This window comes from Oryzias latipes, chromosome 22, assembly GCF_002234675.1.
Source record: "Oryzias latipes chromosome 22, ASM223467v1".
NCBI classification, from domain to species: domain Eukaryota; kingdom Metazoa; phylum Chordata; class Actinopteri; order Beloniformes; family Adrianichthyidae; genus Oryzias; species Oryzias latipes.
The window spans coordinates 2,465,457-2,486,330 of record NC_019880.2 but is presented as its reverse complement, the minus strand read 5'-3'; the positions used below and the strand labels follow the sequence as shown (position 1 = coordinate 2,486,330).

Below are 20,874 nucleotides of genomic sequence, written 5' to 3'. Positions count from 1 at the left end.
CGGCTGCTTTACTTCTTCTGCCTGGAAAAAAGTTTGAGGTTCTAGAATGAGGCTCCAACAGTCTGTGGTTACAAAGTTTATTAGAAACTGAGAGCTGCTCATTGTGCACACACACACTTCTGTGCGTTTCTCTATTTACAAGTTTTGCTCTCGAATCGCTTCCGGAAAAACACCACAAGGAAAAAAAAAACAACCGAGGAGTTTATAGGACTACAGTACAAACAGTCTTCTCTTAGAAAATATTAGAAATCATTCTGTGCCGGTGTGAAAAATGTAGACGTGTGGTCTCTTCTCAGAGCTTTATTTACAGAACAAACGGCTTGAGGAGCTGAACGTCTGGGAGGCAGAGCAGAAACCAGGGAGGAGGCGGCTTCAGAAGCGGCTGTGGGAGGAGCTTAAGTGCATGAAGATCCAGGTGGATCTTCTCAGACCACCGAGCTGCTGTTCAAATGAAAGGAAAACTGGAGCTGAAACGCCAATCTGACCAATTCAAAGATGGCGTCCTGGAGTTTGACAGTAAATCTGCTTCTCTTGATAAAAAGAACCAAATTTCTGTTTATAAATTGATAAATTCTCAAACTTAAATACATGAGAAATTCTACTTTTAACTTCCTTTGGGGAGTTTACCAAAATAAAAGCAGAAACCTTTTTGGAAAACATTTTTAAATAAAGATTGAAAGAAAAAAACAACTTTGGGATTCTTTTCTGTTCTGACCTCCAGCGTTCAACAGCTGCAACAAAATCATCTGTCAGATTATCCTGCAACCTGCAGGAAGTGGGCGGAGCTCTGCAGCGGCTCACACTGCACCTCCTAACTGGAATTGAGTCCACAGGTAAGACGGCAGCTCCTCCATGTGCGGCCACAGGTGTGGGCGTGGTCAGGATCCCATGTGCCTCTGTGTCAGTCCCAGGCATCGTGGGATGCTGGCAGCTGACTGTGGGCGGAGTCTGTGGCAGGAGGGGACTGGGCTGCTGGTGGGGTTCGTGTGGGCGTGTCATCACCTGCACTCTACAGCGACAGCGTTCTGAGCAGGTGAGGCAGAGGACGGACTCATGCCGGTGTCTGAGGAGCCAGACGAGGTCGACACTGTCGTGTTTGAAACTGCAGGGAGACGCCACAAGTTAGCGCGGTTCCAGGTCCCGCAAACCAGCTTTGACGGACGAATCCCAGCATGCAATGCTCACCTTCTCGCTCCTTCTTCTTCAGCCTCTTCCTGCGTCGGTCGATGGATGCCACCTCAGACTTGAGGCTCATGTAGTACTTCCTGATCTCCTGCAGCTTGTCCTGAAGGAAGGAGATCCTCTCGGCGCTCGTCATGCTGTCCAGGTCATCTGAGGCGAGAGGGGCGGGGTTAATTCTGACAGAGGTGAAGCCACGTTCGGCGTGTTCTTGAACGCACACCACACGCCCAGAGGGAGCGCAGCCGGAGAATAAAAGAAAAAAACTAATGAAGAAATTCAGCAACAATCTTATCAGATCAACGTATTCAATGTTTAAAGAAGAATTCCAGAGGAGGTTTTTAGACGAATAGAAAACGGTTTCCGTAACAACAAATGTCAAACTTTAAAGCCCACGACCTCCTAATCTGAAAGATCTTTTAGTACGGGACCAGCCGCCTGTATTTTAACACATGCATCCAGGCACGCTAGTTCTTCACAGAGACTTCTGGGTAATTTCCAGGGCACTGGATTGTAGGTTTGGACATCCCGACAAAATGGAAACTGCCCGTTGTAGAGGGCACTAAGTAGTGAGTGAATTCGCCGAGTGCACCAGCACCCTTGGCGTCGCCATGACAACAGCAGCAGCAGCGTTCTCACCGAGCTGGAGCGTCCACTTGTAGGAGCGCTGAGGCGACGGGAAGCCTTGCTTGTCTTTTCCGTGAGCGGTCGGCGACGACAGGGAGGGGCAGCGCGACTTGTGAGACTTGGAAAGAGACGAGACCCGAGTCTGATCCTCGCTGTCGCTGCTGTGACCTGAAGAACAAGCAGCAGGACGTTTGGACCCTTCAGACTGAAGCTCTTCCACTTTAGGACAAATAGAACGACTCATGTCGTCTTTTGAGGTCAAAATCACGTTTAAGACTTTAAACTACGTCAGATATGCTAATTAATCTGGATCTTTATGGCGTTGGCGGTCTTGCTCACCTGCTCCGTTCTTCTCGCTCTTGCCGGGGGTGTTGGGCCGTTTTTGGCTGCGTTTGTGTTTCTTGGCGCTCGGACTGGAGTTGCACTCGTTTCCTCTTTTCTGGCCTGAAAGGTCAAAGGTCAAAGGTTACTCACAGCTCAACGCCACGGGTCGGCCTGCGGCGTCCAGGCCTTCACCTCTGTCTTTGGTGTCCTGCAGGGAGACGAGCGACGTGGACGACGGCGAGGTGCTGCCGGTAAAGCCAGGACTGGAATCGTCCTCTTGCTCCGCCCTCGTTAATGCTGGCTCCGCCCCCGTGTTTGCCGGCTGCAGCTCTTCTGGGCAGGGGACGGTGGTGGGAGTTAGGATATACGATCGGACTTGAGTCTGAAGAGGGGGCGGGCTAATCTGGGCGGGGCTTGAAGAGTGAACAGACAGGCGAGGAGGAGGAGCTTGCTGATCTCTCATGAGGAGGAGGAGGTTTTCAGCGGAGGCGGGCTTTTCCCTCTCGTCTGGGTCGTCCAGATCTACCTCGTGGCAGACCAGCGCCTCGGGGCCAATCTGTGGTTCCTGCTCTTCGTGGGGGGCGGGGGCCACCATCCCTGAGACGGTGGGGGCTGTCCCAGTACAGCTCTCCGGCCTTTTCTCATCACCAGCTGACAGACGGTCCTCTGAGTTCTCCTGTGCTTCGTCTCCCTTGGCAACAGCCTCACTCCTCCTCTCTGGGCGCAGGGGTGAATTGAGGGTCTTGGGGGAGGAGCCTGGGGTGGTCTTGGGGGTCACTGGGGCGTCCTCTGACCTGCCGTCGCAGCACAGCTTCTTCTCTGCAGATCTTTGCTCTGCAGCTTTTCGTTTCAGCGCGCAGCTGCTCTGTTCCGGAGGTGCCTCCTCCTGTGGCTCCGCCTCCTCCTCAGAGGCAGAGTCAGTGTCTGAGTTGGGAACAGGTGACTTGACGGGGAGGTGCTGAGAGGGGAGGCAGTGGAGGACCACCATGGGCTCCTCCTGTCTCTTCAGGACGCTTCGAGGGGGAGACGGCAGCAGAGAGGTCTGAGGGGGGCTGCTGGGAAAGATGGGGGCAGGGCTTAGAGCGCAAAGCGGGATGGTGGGAGGAGTCTCAGAGGCTTGCTCCCTTTGGTTGGCCTTGCGACCTCTGACACGGGGGGAAGAAGTGAGGGCTGAGCGGCTGTCCTCATCGGTGGCAGGTATTGAGGACACAGGCGGCGGCGGCGTGTTTGGTGGCGGCAGCGCCGGCGCTTTGCTAGGAGATGTCGCATGGAGAGCTTCCTGTCCAGGCGACAGCTTGTTCTTGTTGGGGAGGGGCATCGTTTTCACAGCAGGTAATGTTCTGCTCTCCTTGTCTGATTGGCTGGACATCATGGAAGCTTCTCCTATAGGCTCCTCCCCTTGTTCCGCCTCCCCTCTCTCTGATTGGCCCAGGCTTTCCTCGGACCCCTCCTTAATTGGGGTTATGGCGGCTGCTGGCAGTGGAGTTGATGTTGCCGTAGCAACCTCGTTCTTAGCAGGTGTTTCGGTGTCAGGCACCTCCTCTTTCATCTCCTCCGCTTCAGGCTCCTCCTCCTCCGGTTGGTCACATTCGCTCTCGGCTCTTCCTCGCCACGGTGAAGACTTCGGAGGCTTTTCCTCTGATTCGCTGTCGTTTGAGGAGCTTCCAGAATCTTCTGTGGAGTAAAGAGAGGCGTGTCTGATCCACTGGAGGTCAGATATTGGAACAACAACCGGGGGAGCGGTTCTCACCGACGGAGGCTCTGTCGGAGTCGTACACGCCTGACGTCCTCCTGGTCCTCCTGTGGGGGGTGTCTGCATGGAGGGAGGGGGGGGAATACATTTTTGGCACTTTGATCATCACAGCAGTAGATTTCTGTTGGAGCGCGCTCAGTGTCCTACCGTCTCCGTTAGCGATGCCGGGCACGCCGTCGCCTGCGCTCCTGCCATTGGATTGGCCGTCGCCGCCGGACAGTCTGGCCAGGCCGCGTCCCGCAGAACCGGTGGGCGTGGTCCTACTCTGAGGCCGACCGCGCTTGGCGCCCGTTGGTTTTAGTGGCGCGGCGATCGGCACCTTCTCGTCGTCCCTCTCTGCCTCGTCCTTGTCTTTGTTCTGTCAGACCACATTTTGTTCAAAAAGAACTTCAGGAAAACATGGAGACAATAACCATCCGCTGGTTTTAGGGGCCGACCCATAAATCAGCCGTGGCGAACGGCAAAGCATTAAGAAGGCGTGGCCCATTTTCGTTTGCTCTTTTTTTTCTGAGCAAACAGATCGGAGCTGAAGGCCTTTTGTGTTGGACAGGTTTTATTATCACGAAAAGAGGTTATATAACATAAAAAAACCAGGGTGAAGATTTGTATAAACCGACCCAAGAAGCCCAGAGATCACCGCGCAACCACAGCTCCACCCCCCCCCCCCTTAACTCTTTACAACCCTCCTCACCCGCCATGTTCTCCGACCCCTCCTCCCGTACCCCCCCTAATGCCCTCCCCACTCTGCGATGGGAAGGGAGAGCCCCAGAGGATCCCGGCGAGCCAGCCCCCAGGTATGTCCCACCCACACACTCACAATCTTCTGGTTGCCCCCCACCCCCCCGACACCACGCAGTAGGCTCTTCTTCTAACACGAACCAGAGTTGTAAAGAATCTTTCATTAAATAAAGGTTTTTGGGGCGATTGTGACTCCAGTGGAGTTCAGGTCCAGATGGAGGTCTGATGATCACCTTATGTTCACATGTGAGGCTCCATGATTTAATCTCATCTGTGTCTCACCTTCACCTTCTTCCTTTGCCTCCTCTTCGTTCCTTTCTCGCTTGGCCAGATGATGCGGTCGGCCTTCACCCACTCGTCATACCTGAGGAGAACACACCTGTCGCTCACTCGTCTGGACTGCAGCTGCTGCCGATGGCTGCAGCGGGCCTGCAGGCTCACCTGACGTTCCAGCCGTAGTAGTGGACCAGGTAGAACTGTTCTCCGCTGTCCGAGTCCGTCTTCTTGATGTGAGCCTCGTAGATCTTCTGCGTCTTTCCTCTTCCGTACTTCACTCTGACTTTTGTTCCTGCCAGCGAGTCTCCATCCTCCTCGTCGCCGCTCCTGCTGAGCAAACGCATCATTTGTCATGACGTGGAGGAGCGGACTCGCACAGAGAACACCATTTCACTGAACATCTGACGGATACTAAAGCAGACGGTCTCACCTGTCCTCTCTCCTGACTTCTTCCTCAGCATCCTCCTCTTCATCCTCTTCATCCTCATCCTCGTCCTCGGAGCCCCTCTCTGAATCTTCCGCTCTCCTGTTGCTCCGCCTCCTGGCCTCCCTCTGCTGCTCCTCGCTGCTGTCGGCCGCTCTGGCTGCGAACTCCAGCCTGGAGGGCGGTTTGCCGCGGCTCCCGGCTCCCCTCCTCCTCCCCTGGGGTCAGAATTACCCGCTGCGAGTTAGCGTCACGCCGGTGCTGAAGCTTCTCCCCCACTGACCGTGAGCGCATACTTACCCTCAGCGACGGTCTCTCCCTGATCTCCCGCTCACTCTCGCTATCAGACTCCTCCCTCTTGTCGTCGACAGGCTCCTCCTCTGTCAGCGTTGGCACCGAGGGCTCCTTCAGCTCCGCCCGAGCTTTCTTGTGATTGGCTAGAGTTGGAGGAGGCGGGTCGTTGTGATGGATGGTCCTGAAGGCGATGGAGGCGGAGCGGCAGTACTCCTCGAAACCAAACAGATACCTGACAGCACAGAGGTCAAAGGTCAGAGCTATGCATCTTTGAGGTGACTGCAGCTCACGGTCATTTAGATCTTCATCTATCAGAAAGGCTTTTCATTGGTCAGATCGTTTTTGTACCTTACTGAACTTGGAGACATTTTTGACCTCTGTCACATCCTCAGTAACTAGCCAAAATACCCCCCCCCCCCACCCCTAACCCCCCTTCAAAGGATGACATCACAGCGAATGAGGGCAAATGTCGCAAAATCCACCAACAAAACCAACTAATTATTTGTAGAAATTATTATGGGATGGCCACAGGATCTACGGTTTGACACTCATATTGTGTGGAAATTGTGGATTTTCACATTTTGCCACAATGTGAGAAAAGAAAACTTTTTGCTCGATCGATCGTCACAAAACTTCACGCCACCAGCGTACATCTACAACCACAATGGAGGTTTTGCTGACCTTTGACCTCAGGAACATCCAACTTACAATTTTGGCCAAAAAAACAACAACAAACCTTCAGTTCCAGCTATAAATTTAAGCTCATTCTAGGTATTTTGTATTTTTTTTTAATCTATAGCCTCATAACTCCTCGAGTATCATTGGGAAGTTTTAAAGGTTCTAGTTTTTGAACGGTGTTAGGGTGGCGAGCTCTCAAAGTGCCGTTCCCCTATAGCTAGCATATTTCTTTCTATAATTTTGGGAATATTTAAATGAAACCATACGACATACAATGTGAACACATGAGGAATGTGGGCGTGGTTAACAAAATACTTCCGTTGCCAAGGTAATCCAAATGATTCTTCTAAAAACTACTTTGACCTGTCCGTCACCCCCAAGATGACCAAAAAACAAAACGGTTGCTATGGAGATCAAACCAACTGAAAGCCGCTTTTTTTATCCATAAATTTGTCACATGCAGCTGCAACCAGGGTGGGAGGGGCTAAAAAAGAGAGGGAGGGGCCTGAGGCAGCCGCTTAGCCAGCATGTTGGTGGCGAGGAGGGTAGCGCCTGTGGGCTAATTCATTTCTGCACCAACGCAAACATCAGAAGTGATGTTTAGGTTATAGATTTATGTGTGATTTTTAAAAAAGATTGAATGTACAACAGCTATTCAATGTACAAGTTCTTCAAAAGATCCTTTTCAGGTGTTTAAGGCCCAGTTAAAACATGAACATTGGAAACAAAAAAAATAATAACAACTTGAACTAGGATATATATATATATATATATATATATATATATATATATATATATATATATATATATATATATATATATATATATATATATATATATATATATATATATATATATATATATATATATATATATATTTTTCTATATTATGTATTTGAACTAATATTTAACTTGAAGTTTGAGTAATATGTGGTTGATTACATTCAGACATCAAGTAGATAGAATAGATTGCATCTCAGCAGTTATCTTAGGTTGGTGGAACTGGGTTCTTCCACTTTCTTGTCATAGTTTGAAGAATCTGCAGCAGCTTTTAGTCTGTCTTTTGATCTAGAACTGTAATGTTGTTGAGGTAGAGGTTAATAAAGTCAAATCTGGGTCTTAAAGACAGATTTTAACAAGTTATGGACATCTTTCCGTTTATCTTAGGAAAAATAACATAATATAATATAATCTGAAAACATTTTTCAGGGCCAATGTACACGATTGGATTCTAATCCGACCATTGATCCCATCAAGATATTTTGCACATGTAACCGGGTCTTATGGTGTCGACTCGCAACGTGGCGGGGGCGTGTCATCACGATGGTGTCACTCCATCGTGATGCCACTCACCCATCACGATGGGCGATGGTATCATGGTGCACCATGAGTTGAGCTACACATCTTTAAACTTCTACAGTAACCAGCAGAGAAGTTTAATTCCACTGCAGTCTTTTTTTCTGCCTCACAGGATTCTGTTCGTCAGGAAAAACCGAACTGTCACTCAACTGCGGAGCATCCCAACGTCTTCAACGTCTAGCTGCCCTGAAGAACAGAGAATCGGCCTCATAATGCGACACACTGGAAATAGAACCGCGTTTCCAGATGTTTACTGCTGGCCATGAGGAATCTCTTAAGAAGAATCAAAGACTCTTACTTCTTGTAGGCCGTCTTGACATTGTAAGAGGCAGCAGAGTTCAGGACGGGGATCCCCAGATCCATGTAGATCTGCTTCCAGACGGTGCCGGACTCGATCTGGAAAAACAAAACAGGTCAGCTCCTTCACAGCTTTCATCTTCTGCCGTCAGACCTGGCAGGAGGATCTGCTCACCTTGTGGCAGCCGCCCTGCTGATAGACCAGCCGGAAGAGCTTGAACAGGTTCAGGTCTTTGTATCCCAACACAGGCGGCTTGTTGATGGGAGTTCCTGAGAGGCACAAACATCGGTCACAAGCGTTTCAGCTGATCTGGAGCGGCGGAATCATCGGAACCTTCGCGCTCTCACCTCGGTCCTCCATGAACTTGTAGAGCTGCTGCAGGAAGTTGTCCCTCTCCTCGGGGTCGGCCTCCTCCTCCGGCTGCGGAACAGAGACCATCACATCTTCACACAAGCCATCTAAGCAACAAGCTGCGCCGCTTTGAGAGCAGCAGACCCCGTCGCTTACCTCCTCCCTGATGCGTTTCTTCTTCTCTTCCTCCTCCTCATCGTCCTCCTCGCTCTGTTTTTCATCCTCCTCGCTGGAGGACGTGTCCAGGATCTGACTCATATCCATCTTCCACACGTCTGGAATCTCTCCGTTCTTCAAAAACATCTGGGCCTCTTTGAGACCTAAAAGGGGGAGGAGCAAGAGAAGGATGATGAAGAGGAGCAGAGAGGATACAGACTGAAGGCAGGAGAGGGAAAAAAAAAGAGGCTTCACCTCTCCGGTTTAGGAACTGAGCCTTGGAGATGCTGATGGCGGTCACCACGTGGACGTGTCTTCTCGCCACGATGCAGCTACAAGGTCGACAAAAGGCAGAGTCAGATCAGCGTTCAACGTGTGGTCATCCGTCTCCATGGAAACGACTTTTATAAAACCAAGAGGTGAAACTCACAACTTCCCATCGTCGAAAGACCTGACCAGACACTGATCCTTCTTCACCTGCAGCTCTTCGTTGCAGCTGGTAGACACCACCTGCAGGAGCATCAGCCCTTTACACACGTGCACATGCGCACGTGCACAGCAGCACCTCAGTCACTTATTTGAAGGTGGGGGGGTCTCACCAGAGCCAGGAACCAGCTGGCAGAGTCCTCCACATTCTCGATGCTGCAGATCTGACCGAGCAGCTCTTCGCTTGGCCTCTTCCTGTCCTCCTCTTCTTCCTCACTGGATGTGGTGTCGTTCTCCTCATCTAGACTGGAAAATAAAGAAAAAGAAAAATAACTCTTACAGCCGTGGATCGCCATCCCGATGTGCCAAAAAGAAAAATGTATGTCATTGTCGTGGCGAGAAGCAGAGGATTGGTCAGACAGCCAAGAGAAGATGTGACATCATGTGACATCATCAGCTCAAAGAGCGAAACCATTCTCAGCATCATCACTCCTCTTCCTCTGCCTGATCCAGATGGATCAACACAAGATGGCTTTTTTACCTTTACTCTTTGGTTACAAATATTGATTGACGTTATTGGTGACTTCAGAATTACTACATCTATAAACCAAAGTACTTCTCCAAAGATATACTTTAGCGACACGACAGGCGTTTCTAGTTCAGGTATTTTTAAATTCGTTTGAATATTTTTTTTATTCAAAACATGTAAATCTTTCCTCGCAGGCTTTAATTTTTCCTGATGAAACTCGGAGCCTCTTTGTTTTGTCGGGCAGATCAAATAAGGAGAACTGGGCGGAGCTTACAGGAAAGAGTTGTAAACAGAAATCTCTGAGGCTGAGCAGAACACGGCACTATGGATTCCTGTGTGAGCAGGACTTTATCACGTGGAGACGAACCGCTCTGCTCTGTCAAGTACAAGTTCATTTTGGACCAGAACTGAACCAGAACATGAAGATCTGATGGTGAACGTGGTTGAGGCTGAGAAAATCAGCATCAGCTGTGCCGTTGCCACAGAGCCACACTCGGCACCAGCTGCTTCGTTTCTCACTAACTTTCTGCAGCGTTTATCACGGAGGGGGTCCGGAAGCAGCTGGAGACTCAGGGACTTCACGGGAGCAACACTCACATGGCCTGGGAGGAGCGCCGTCCGCCTCGGTTTGACTTCTTCCCGATGACCGGCGTGCCGAAGTGCTCCGGGTTTGTGAGCGGCAGCTGGTCCAACGTCTGCGTGAGGCAGAGGATATCTCAGCATCCAGACCCCCAGCTCCAGGTGGTGTTAGCACTCAGCCACCCGTCAGGAGACTCACCTCACTCTCTGCAAAGTGTCTCTCCCCCTTCAGACACAGAGACGTCCGGCGAAGAGTCTTCTCGTCGCCGTCGTCAAAAACTGAAGCGGAGGACAGACGCAGTTAACCCCTCACTGCTGGAACCCCCACAGCGAATTCTTCATCTTCATTAACTTTCTGACTGAAACATTTCCGTCGGTCTGATCCACAGCAGTTAGAGGAGCAGATCAGAACCAGCATCTGATGCTCAGAAGAAGCTCTGAGGTCGTTCTCGAGAACAGAGGATTGGTCAGACAGCCAAGAGAAGATGTGACATCATGTGACATCATCAGCTCAAAGAGCGAAACCATTCTCTGCATCATCACTCCTCTTCCTCTGCAGACGTGGGTGAGGTTTTCAGATGAGAGTGACCCCACCACGAGGCAGGAGACTCACCCACGGTGTACAGGCTGGCATCTGTCAGCTTGCTGATGACGGCCTCGCCGCACAGACCCTCGTTAGTCTTCACCTCCACGGTGGAGCCCACCTGAAACGCAGAGAGGACATCCAGCAGTGAAGCAGGAGCCGAAGTCAGGAGTTCCTGACGGAGATCACGTTTCAGGGATTCAGAGCTCCAAACCTACCCTGAGAGGACCTTTGACCTGGTCGTCCTGCACCACCTGAGACGCGCTCTCACCTTTCAGAGTGACCTGTGGACAGGCAGGAGCATGGGGGCTGTTCAGACATCCACATTTTTAACCCAGCCCTTAGAAAACAGATTCAGATTTCCGTTTAGAGACGGCTGGACTCTCCCCAAACAGAGGAAGCGGCCCTGGAGTATTATTCTGGAGCTTCTGGTGTTAATCCGGCGCCTCATTGAGACAGAAAGCGTGAAAAACATCTGAAGACTTAATTCCTCCGAATTCAGTTCAGTCGATTATTTCTCATTGGCACCAACATGAGCGGTTGTGCCTGCTTTGGATCTACGCTGGCTGCAGACAGACCATCATTTCTTTCTGATGTGTAGAAAGTTAAACGATCCAAACGTATCCCATAGTCCTAACCTCATCGTGTAAACAAGCTAGCGCCCCGGCTTTGACTCTGGTGTCGCACGGTTATGATGTCACTCGCATCCAGAATGATGTTAAGGGCCCAGCTCTCTGTTCAGGTTGGAATGGACTCACACATTGGGCCTGCAGCGCTGATCCGGTGCACTTTACGTTTTCATTTATTTTTATTGAATTTGAAAGCAGGAACACGACGGTTTCTGATGCTTCCTGTTCCCACAGACGCCACATCAAATGTGTCAAATTCACAAACAGCTGTTTACCAAACAACAGCTGGGCGGGGGTGTCGGTGCACCTCCCGCTGTCTGTTAGGGTGCAGCTGGAGGTGGTATGGACCAGAAAATGGTTTCAAAGGTCAGAGGTCTTCATAGCTGACCAACTAAAGTTCTACAAGAACAAACGGAGCCAGACTACCACCGCCTTCATTCAAAGAGGATCATAAACTACATGAAATTGTTCAAGACTTCCTCCGAAAGCTTTGGAGAACTTTATCTGCACTGACAGCTTTCACTTCTAAACCATGATGTGATGAAAACCAGCAGGAAGATCTCTTTTAGCAGTGGGATGCCACAGGGATCTGTCCCAAGCCCCACCCTACACTCCCTCCTCCCCTTTAGAAGAAAACATCACGTCAGCTGACATGACACGACAGAAGACTTCTACTGCACATTTCGAACTGACGCTGTGGAACTCTTTTTGTTGTTTTTAACCTGTTGTTTCTGGTCAGATCGCACAACCATCGGCGGCAGAGGATTGGTCAGACAGCCAAGAGAAGATGTGACATCATGTGACATCATCAGCTCAATGAGCGAAACCATTCTCAGCATCATCACTCCTCTTCCTCTGTCGGCCTCAGAGCGTATACGAGCGGTGGAGGACAACCTCCACCGCACACGGCTTCCCTCAACAGCGACGGAGGAGACCGTGAGGATGACAACGTGACCCATCCGAGGACAGGGTTTGTTTTTTGGCTTCGCTACCGGGGATTCACATGAGAGATGATGTGAATTCCATCCATGGGTTAAATTTGGTTTTATGGTCTTGACTTGGACTGACGTCTTTTGTGGTTCTGATCCAGTGCTGTTCCTAAAATCTCATTCATCTGGAATTTGTCTTTTGTTATGAAAATCTCCATCAAACTGTCAACGTTTGTGCAAAAACAAACCTCACTTGAAGACTTTCAGTAGCAATAACCGTTTGTGTTAATGAGGTAAAATGTCACACTTTGTGTGTCCAAGTGGCTGTATGTACTTTACTGTGACTAATCGACAGGAAGTGATCAGCTGGTGTGATTGCATAAGCTGTGGTTTGATCCCGTTTCCTGGGCCGTCGTCATCCTGCGGATGCACAATCACACACACACATCCAGCTCACGCGCACACCTGCCCCCTCAGGTCTTACCTTGACCTTCACCATGCGCTTCACGGTCTTGATTTTGGCTTCACAGAACGCTCCTCTGTACTTGGCGCTGACATCTGTGCCGACTGTCAGGTAGGCAGGCTCGTCCGCTGCCTGAAACACAACACAGGCCTGCTCTCAAACAGAGTCCATAGCAAAAGATGGAACTTCATTTTAACAGGAGGAGAAAAAAAATCCAGCTTCGATGAATTTATATTTCATTTAAGTTCAGTAAACTGGCAGGCGAGGGTGGACTGCAGCCCGTTCAGCTCTGCATGTGCACGGCACCATCTGTGCCGTGATGGAGGACATCTTCAGACATCCGACTGCTGCTGCGGTCAGAAGGGAAGCAACCCGGAGCTCCTGAGACTCATTTTTACCATCAGGACTTTAGGACACCAACAGGAAACTCTCATTGCTGTTGAGACACAGCCGGTTAATAAGTATTGTGGTCTGTCTGAACTGCAGCGCTCCATTTCTCCGTTCTTACGCCACTTTGAGAGCGTCTGAATCCGACAACGTGTCCAAAGCATTTCTGCCGTCGGTTGGCCGATGTTTGGGTTCTCTCACTGACCCAAGGTCCAGATCGGCGGCCTCATGATCGAGCCGAAGAAGCAGTCGTCTCCCTGACTCAGAGAGCAAAGTGTAGCTGGAGAACTTCTACAGGGAGACCCACACTTCTGCAGTGACAACACTTCCAGACCCGAGTACCGTCCAAACATTTACGTTTGTGCCTAGAACTGATGCGATATACATCCGAGCATCGGGCCGACGAACACCAGATTCTACAGATAATCTGAATAAATCCATTTGACAGATTCGGTTTTCCTCCTTCAACGGATAAATACGTTTTTCTAGAATCCTGTCACAAATCCTCTTTGATCAACGGTGTTTGTAAAAGTGCCTTTTTCTTAAAGATAAAACAACTGATTTCTGTTTCTATTTTTGGACTTTAGGAGCAGATCCAAAATGACAGACGACTTTCTGACTGACTGACCTTTAAGCGTCTGGAGAAACTGCTTTACGGGCTAATTAACACACGGTTCCGTTTCAGATACCGAAAATAACGCCAAAGTTCTGAACCTGGACTGGGATCGGAGCAGAACCGATGTGAACGGCCCGGTGTGAACAGCCATAACAAGCCGGTTCCACCATGATGGACGGGCTCAAAGAAGAGTGGACGCGGGCGCCGTCTTCTTCAGGAAAACACTCACCTTCATCTCTCCGTCCGGGTTTTACTGGGAGTCCAGCTCGAAGGGCTTACGATCTCTGGAAGACAAAAAGCAAAGCGGGAGGTGAGGCGCTGGGGCTGCTGGGAGCCGAACGGCGGCGGGGGCTGGGTCGAACCGGAGCCGCGTAAAAGCTAACAACTAGCCACGCACTAGCTGAAGCGTTCTCCTGCCCCGCTGCTGCTCCTCCCCTCCCCTCCCTCCTGGATCTGGGCAAAATATGTGACACAAACTTAGCCAACAACAGCGTCCGCCAAATGTAAGCTCCGAATCCCCGCCGGTTCCAGACCGACGGTACTAGAGGATAGAAAAAAAAAGCCCCGCGGAGGGCAGTCCCTTCACTTCCCGCTCCGCTCCCACAGCCGCCGAGTCACGTCGCCATGATCACGGCTCGCCATGTCAGTCGAGTTAGCTCGGCTAACTTTACCACGTCCCATGCTAGGGGGAGAGAAAAAAAAGCCGCCTTTTGGACGACACGAGGGCGGACGGGCTTCTGCGACACGACAGAATCCCGACACGGAAACAGAAAAGTGCGAACCGCGCGCGAGCTTCGTCTCTCTCGACTCGTTCGCGGCGACATCGAGCTATTTTAGCTAACAAGCGTCTCAACTAGCTAGTTAGTGATCACACGGTGATTTAAACTGTCTGCCACTAGCAGACAAGCCTCCGCCAACTGCTACGCATCGCTTTTGTTCCGAATATGAGAGGCGGTTCGGTCCGAAAAGCCGCGATTCGGTGTCATCGGACGGAGCGGGAGCTGCGCGAACTTATTTATTTAATAAGCGGCTCTTCTGCCTTCCACAAAGGCGCAGAAGCTCCACATTTCTTCACTGCCATTCAGTTCCCAGGCAGCCTCCGTACAGCGGCCAGCCCCACTCTCAACTGACACCCGCGCGCCCCTCTTCTTCCCGCTCTCCGACACACTTTACGCAGTAAAAAAAACGGTGTTGATCGGTTAATAGGAATATTCGTTCTTACATTCACTGCCGCGAATTCTTCCCCTCTCGCTCGAGCTGCAAAACGATACACGAACAACAAGCTGTTGAGCCCCGAGCTGGCTTTCTGGACACGTGATTGGCTGCGCTGACAGCGGGAGTGACAACGGAGACATTTCATTGGTGGGTGCGTTCTCTCGTTTCCATTGGCTGTTTCCATGCTCTGCTGCTATTGGTCCATACGAACACGGCGCCACGAGAGAAAATACTGCAACGCTTTGCCGGCTGTCCAGTCACAGCAAAAGTGACACGTGAAGGGAGGGGGTGAGGAAGAAACGGGAGAGATTCCTATTGGCTGTCCGCTGTTTGTTCCCGCAGCGCTACGTTCCTATTGGCTGAAGCGGCTTCCTTCTTTGTACCGACAGGACAGGAAGCCCAGCCCCCCCCCCCCCCCCCGCTACGTGCTAGAAACCTTCGAACCAAACACAAAACCTTCGACACGAACACGTTTTTTCCCCCCCGTGCTCGTGCTCTGAACTTGAAGGACAATCCCGTCGGTGTCGCAGACGCGCGTGCGCCTAGAAGCCAGGAGTCGATACCGTGTTTACCGTGATTCACACGCTGCAAAACATTCGCTTCACGCAAAGACTCGCTTTGCCGCCATCAACCACCTATTTTACCGAGTCACATGATCAACTCGATGATGGCTGGACGCGTTTTTATTAAAAGGTCGCCTGATATTTCAGTTTCGTTGTTTTTTCCCCTGTCGTGGTCCGTCAAAACATTTAACCGCGAGGACGTTGAAGAGTATGGCAAGCCAAAGAGACAAAAAGTCGTCAGGAATTCTTCCAGTATCGCTGTCTGTAAACTCCACAATTTTTGTCAATTAACTCTATTTTTTGTTTTAAACAATTGACACAGCAGACTATCTGACCTCTATAGAATATTCAGATGTTTCCTTGTATTGATTTTAGACCGTCATTTATACTTACCTTCCAGCAAAACAGGATAAAAACTTCAATCTACTGACAGACATTAAACAAAACAGCAAGTTGTATTCAAAGATGCTATGAGTCGTACCTAACATTTTTTAAGAAAACTACCATTGAGTGTAGCTGAGAACTGGACTGAGCAACGGCACCCATAAAAAAATAGTTTAGTACCAAATGAAGTCGATTCAGTCGCCATTTCTTTGCGGTATGGACGCCGTCATGTTGGAGCCAGGCATCAGTAGCCGCGGTTTTGTGTGCAAAATATCTTTGATTGGATCAAAGATGGGATTAGAATTGAACTGTGTACATAACAAACGTTTAAGGTTAGGGTTACGCCACCTTTTCGGTCAGAATAATTCATTTTTACACGCGCAGAACTCTCTAAAATACCGGAAACGTTTGAATGCCCCACGATCAGATCAACAATTGTCATTTTAAGTTTTACGGTTTTTTTGCTCTCCATTGCCCGATGTTACACACGTGACGGCGAGCGTCGCTGACAGACGTGACATTGTTTTGCTGTCAAATCAGTTTGGCGCTAGAAGCCACAGAACGTCACACGGCGTGGGCTGGCTCGCCGTCTCTGTGTGCGTAGGACTTATTCATGCATAGAGAAGCAACCTTTTCAGAAGAGGGCAGTGGAGAGGGTGGCAGATCCTCATGAGGGGGGTGCGGTTTGGCACTATGATTTTTATTTATTTGTTCTGGAGTTGTAAAACTTTAGCTCTTCTGTCCAAAGGTTCTACATCAGCTGGAAGAACCAGTCCAGCATGAAAATATAAAATCAAACAACAGAAACAGAATTTTTCTTTTTTTATTAGTTTTTAACATAAAGAATTTAAACAAAACTACTTGTTAAATTAAAAAAAAACACATTTTATTGTAAAACTCAAAATGATCCTTGCAGAGTTTTGGTTTTGAACATACAGTCTAACAGCTGTGTTTTCCATCTTTCTGTGACGGAGAAACAACTTATAGACGAGTAGGTGCAACTTCAGTCCATTTCCCGGTGACGGTGGATCTGCTGGACCAGGACCGGCGTGGTTCTGCTCACGCTCTCAGAGCCGCGGGGTCCACTTCAGCGAGGTTGACCCAGCAGACCCGCTTTGGCAGCCAGAGCCTCGTTCTGCTGAATGTGATATTCCTGGAAGCGCATGGAGATCCGCTGGGTCATCTTCAGGTACTTCTGCAGGCAGGACTCAGAGCAGCTGGACTGGAACCAGAGACAGTCCCGTTAGCAGCAAAGCCAGCGTTCATCTGTACAGGCCTGCTCTAGACTGGATCTGCGACGTGACGTGAAAGTTCTGATTATAAGAGATGGGGTGTGGAGGCTTTGGGCTGTTAACCCTTTCAGCTACGTCCACACCGCCCATGGCGACGTGCATTTAAGCGACTGCTTTTAATGAAAAGTCTATGTGAATTCGGCGTTTCGCGGTCTTCTGCATTCAAAAACCGCGTAGCTACGAACGTTTTACAACCAATCGCAAGTAAAAAACGCACGCCCACTGAAAGTAAAACTATGTCAAACGTTGACCAATTGGATTTGGTAGTGACTCTTAATTTGAATTCACGGAAGTTCCAACCATTTGAAAATTGATCATGATGGATAAATGAAAAATTCCCATAATTCTATGACACCAAGTCTTTGATATATCGGAACAGAGCTGTGAAAGAAAAAGCCTGAAGCAAGATTTCACACCAAGCCCCTTCCAACTGTGGGTGCTGGACGTGTGCTGGTCTTGGGTAGTGACAGTCTAGACTCTGCAGGGGTGGGCAAATTACGGCCCGGGGGCCACATGCGGCCCGTTAAATGATTTAATCTGGCCCGCCAAAGTGGCATAAATGACATTGATAATCCTTATAAAGGTCTTATTTTCCCTGTAATTCTGGAGTCTTCTCACAAATGGTGCTCTGCAAATAAAGTGACCTTTGCTTAGATGTAGAGAGTTAATCAGCATTCATGTGGTGTTGAAAGATTTGCTTTTCTGATGTTCCTGATCGTTCCAACGGCACATGAACGCAGCATTTCTCTAATTTGGTGTTTTCCCTCAGGGGCATCAATCCATCAGCGTCATTGGCTCTAAAATGAGAACAAAATCCAAAGTTTTCACTTTTAAAACATATGAATTTTTGATCAGTTCAAGCATGTTTTCATCCGGATTCCATGTTATTTCTTTCTCCGATGAGGTGGACGACCAAAACACCCCACACAGGAGCTCCTGGTCCGGCCCTTCTGTCAACTTTTAGAACCTTTTGTGGCCCACGAGTCAAAACGTTTGTCCACCCCTGGTCTAGAGTGAACAGCATACATGTTAAAAACCAGTCACTGTTGTGAACGTAGCACTAGAAGTCGAGGAATGGACCGAAGCGTTTCCAGGAATGACGCCCACCCACTGTTAAGTATAATTTTCCTTCAAAATGTAACCCAAAGGTTTCAAAAAGACTTAAAAATGTGGATTTAAAATGAACATAACGAGAGTTAAGACATGTTTCAAAGATGCTTCGGATTGAAATGTCAGAAAACGTGTGACCGTTCACTTCCCAAGACGCAAAAACAACAACCCTCGCTGCTCTTCTTTGTGGCGCTTTCAGCCAATGGGAACCGAGGCATTCAAATAAACAGGTGTTATTTCACAGCCAGCTTGTGAAATCGGTGAGCAAGAGCGACGACGTCTTGCCTGCGCGTTTCTGCGTGAGCCAGCAGAACGTGGAATCGCACATAAACAACAAATGTGACGCAGAAACGGAGGGATTTGGACGAATTAGATGATTTAGAAAAATAGTTTAATGTGGATCTTGAAATGGATGATCCCTCTAATCGGGTTGAAGAGGACACACCTGATGAGATGACAGAGGCGGAGCCTCCAGCCTCATTTAAGATCATTACAGGTAGTGTAGAAATATGACTCTACTAACTTTTATACAGTAAAAAAAATAAATTGTTTCAATTTGGTTTGTGGCTGTATTTACACCACAGTAACTTGGAGTTAATTATTTCAAAGTGGAGCAGGTGTGTCTGTGAGTTGAAAATCCTTATTTTCTACACGTATAGCATGAGTGTTGTTTTTACACTAAACCTCATGTAGACATTCAGTTGTTTCTGTAAAGGATAAAGTAGAGTTAAGAATAAATTATTACATTAAGATCTCCTGTAGTGAAGAGAGAACGGACAGCAAAGTGCAGCTTAAGAAACCCAAGACGGCCTTTTTGCCGTAAAAAATGACCACATTTACGGCTCTGAATTGTGTTTTTTTGGGGGTATATTTTCAGGTTCATTGTAAAAAATAATGAAAAAATATCTGTTAAAAAATGTATATATATATATATATATATATAAAATAAGAGTCTGGGGTTGTGCTAAAAAGGAATAACAAGCATTGCTGCAAAAAGCTGCCGTAAAGATCAATTATAAGAGCTTATTGTAAAAAAGTAAAAGATCCCCTGGACTACGGAGCCCCTAAAGGGACATTGAAGAAGAAGAAATTAACAGTTAGTTTATGTTTTTTAAATCAGTTGTTTTTTGTCCTTCAATGTCCCTTTAAGGCTCCGTACTGAACTACAAAGGGCAGTTAGTTTAATCCGTCAGTAAAGAGTTTCAGCTATATTGCCGATTCAAATGGACTCATTGTTGCCTTTCATGAGAGTATAAACTCACGTTTCTCTACAAACAAACGAAGCCCTGCATTTTTTTTCTCTGATATATCAAACGCGAGGCGATTCTGAAGTCGGGGCGGCTTGTATCAACGACAGGCGTGTGTGGTTTCATTAGGAAAAGGCAGACAGAAGCGGGGACTTCACCTCCTCTGGTTTGACGTCTCTGGTGGTGAAATCTTTGACGCAGTCCATGAAGCAGTTCTCCGTCACCTTGTTGTAGGTTCCCAGAAACTCCTTGAACTGAAAGACAAAACCAGACAAGTCAGAAACAACAAATGGGGAGACAAGAGACCCCCCGCTTCTCTTTGGCCACAGCTCCTCTGTGGAGGCTGCGTTTTTAGAAGAAGTTATGGATCTAATGTATGGTTTTAGAAAATAAAAGCACCATAACAGCTGACTGAGATCTGGGAGAGGTATAAACAAGTATTCTAGACTTAAAGGCATCGTGGGCGACGTGGCTTTGTTGCAGGAAAAACGTCTGAGGCTCGACGCGCTCGGCAACCTGCGTACGTACTAAACGCGCGGCCCTAGAAGACACGTTGCCAGTTAAACCAGGTCCTACTTTGACCAATCAGGGATTTGGTATCGACGCTTGGATGGAGCCCTTTTTAGCTCATAGAAGTACAAACCGTTTGAACGTTGATCATGAGAGAGAAATGAATAATTGCGGTTTGATCCCAGCTGGAATTCTACAACGCCAAGTCTTTAAAATATCGGAATGTTGTGAAAGAAAAAAACGTGGAGCGAGATTCACGGGATTTACACCGCTTTGACATTTCACGCCATGCCGCTAGTAAACATGGGGGGTGGACAGTAAACTGTGGAAAAACAAGTAGCCCCTCCCTGCTTGTCCAGTGTGAACACCGTGGGCTAAATGCACAAAGGTTGACGCGTTCTTGAACGTGCGTCACATGACGCTCCAGCCTTCACCTTTAGCTGCAGTCCCACTTTCTCTATTATCTGCTTTATTTACACGTCCTTAACCTTCAGCGGAGAACAGGTCGTTACTCCTCTCCGCCTCAGTGACCACATCCTGGCGGAAATGAACGCTGAAGCGTGACCGACTTCGCTTTAAGCGGGATGCCGGGAAAGCTGCAGGAACTTTCTCATCTCTGCACTCTTGAGGTTTTGAAATAAAAGGCCCACCTGCTTGATCTGATCGGACTCAGACACCTGCATCGCCATGGTCGCCGCTCTGCAAAGGGAGACACACAAACAAACAGAATCAACAAACTCTCCAGATGCAGAGAGGCAGTGAAAAGGTGGGACACAGAGCAGAAATGGGGGTCAACAGGGAAAAAAATACCACCTTAAACGCTAAGAAGGCGTGGAAGAAGAAGAAAAACTGCTTCACAGTCCAGAGCTTTTCTGGAGAATCATCAGACGTTCACGAACCAAGTCATGAGAGACGTTTACATCACTGACGTGTAACCGAGTAACCGAGTCTGTAA

General features: G+C 48.8%; 2 protein-coding genes and 3 non-coding genes across 10 annotated transcripts in view; all 5 read right to left on the bottom strand.

Moving 5' to 3' along the window:
* Positions 1-63: 63 nt before the first annotated feature.
* Positions 64-15,170, bottom strand: arid4a (AT-rich interaction domain 4A). 5 transcript variants are annotated; one of them, XM_011490128.3, is made up of 25 exons: positions 14,821-15,170; positions 13,828-13,882; positions 12,617-12,727; positions 10,793-10,858; positions 10,605-10,695; positions 10,191-10,270; positions 10,010-10,107; positions 9,057-9,189; positions 8,888-8,967; positions 8,713-8,789; positions 8,458-8,621; positions 8,298-8,370; positions 8,125-8,219; positions 7,951-8,048; positions 5,622-5,847; positions 5,328-5,539; positions 5,063-5,227; positions 4,910-4,985; positions 4,031-4,241; positions 3,881-3,943; positions 2,323-3,804; positions 2,146-2,250; positions 1,819-1,974; positions 1,186-1,332; positions 64-1,102 (listed from the first exon to the last, which is right to left on the bottom strand). In XM_011490128.3, exons 2-25 carry the CDS (start codon positions 13,831-13,833, stop codon positions 999-1,001), a joined length of 4,119 nt encoding a protein of 1,372 aa, XP_011488430.1. In that variant the 5' UTR covers positions 13,834-13,882; positions 14,821-15,170; the 3' UTR covers positions 64-998. The 5 variants fall into 5 exon arrangements, with proteins under 5 accessions (XP_011488430.1, XP_011488428.1, XP_011488429.1 ...); XM_011490126.3 differs by having other exon boundaries at positions 4,904-4,985; positions 14,821-15,169; XM_011490127.3 differs by having other exon boundaries at positions 4,904-4,985; positions 5,063-5,224; positions 14,821-15,168.
* On the bottom strand, positions 9,294-9,378 carry LOC111946897. The gene has a single exon (XR_002872710.1). It is a non-coding gene; the product is annotated as a small nucleolar RNA SNORD53/SNORD92 (small nucleolar RNA).
* Positions 10,455-10,539, bottom strand: LOC111946899. Its single transcript, XR_002872712.1, has one exon. It is a non-coding gene; the product is annotated as a small nucleolar RNA SNORD53/SNORD92 (small nucleolar RNA).
* On the bottom strand, positions 11,969-12,053 carry LOC111946898. The gene has a single exon (XR_002872711.1). It is a non-coding gene; the product is annotated as a small nucleolar RNA SNORD53/SNORD92 (small nucleolar RNA).
* A 1,454-nt stretch (positions 15,171-16,624) lies between the features above and the next one.
* The window catches only part of timm9 (translocase of inner mitochondrial membrane 9), a 7,335-nt gene continuing 3,085 nt past the window's right edge, over positions 16,625-20,874 (bottom strand). For both annotated transcript variants that reach the window (XM_020713425.2, XM_004082132.3), the window contains exons 2-4: positions 20,570-20,618; positions 19,568-19,663; positions 16,625-16,982 (exon numbers count right to left, since the gene is read on the bottom strand). In XM_020713425.2, the coding sequence (XP_020569084.1) occupies positions 16,848-16,982; positions 19,568-19,663; positions 20,570-20,618 (280 nt within the window). In that variant the 3' untranslated portion in view covers positions 16,625-16,847. The remainder of the gene's footprint in view (positions 16,983-19,567; positions 19,664-20,569; positions 20,619-20,874) is intronic.

Bases quoted from the DNA above. Each gene is read 5' to 3' on its own strand.
- arid4a (XM_011490126.3), bottom strand. The intron at 8,371-8,457 runs GTAAGCGACGGG...TCTGTTCCGCAG, and splicing joins AGAAACGCATCAGGGAGGAG to CCGGAGGAGGAGGCCGACCC. The intron at 3,944-4,030 runs GTAGGACACTGA...CCCTCCATGCAG, and splicing joins CGGCATCGCTAACGGAGACG to ACACCCCCCACAGGAGGACC.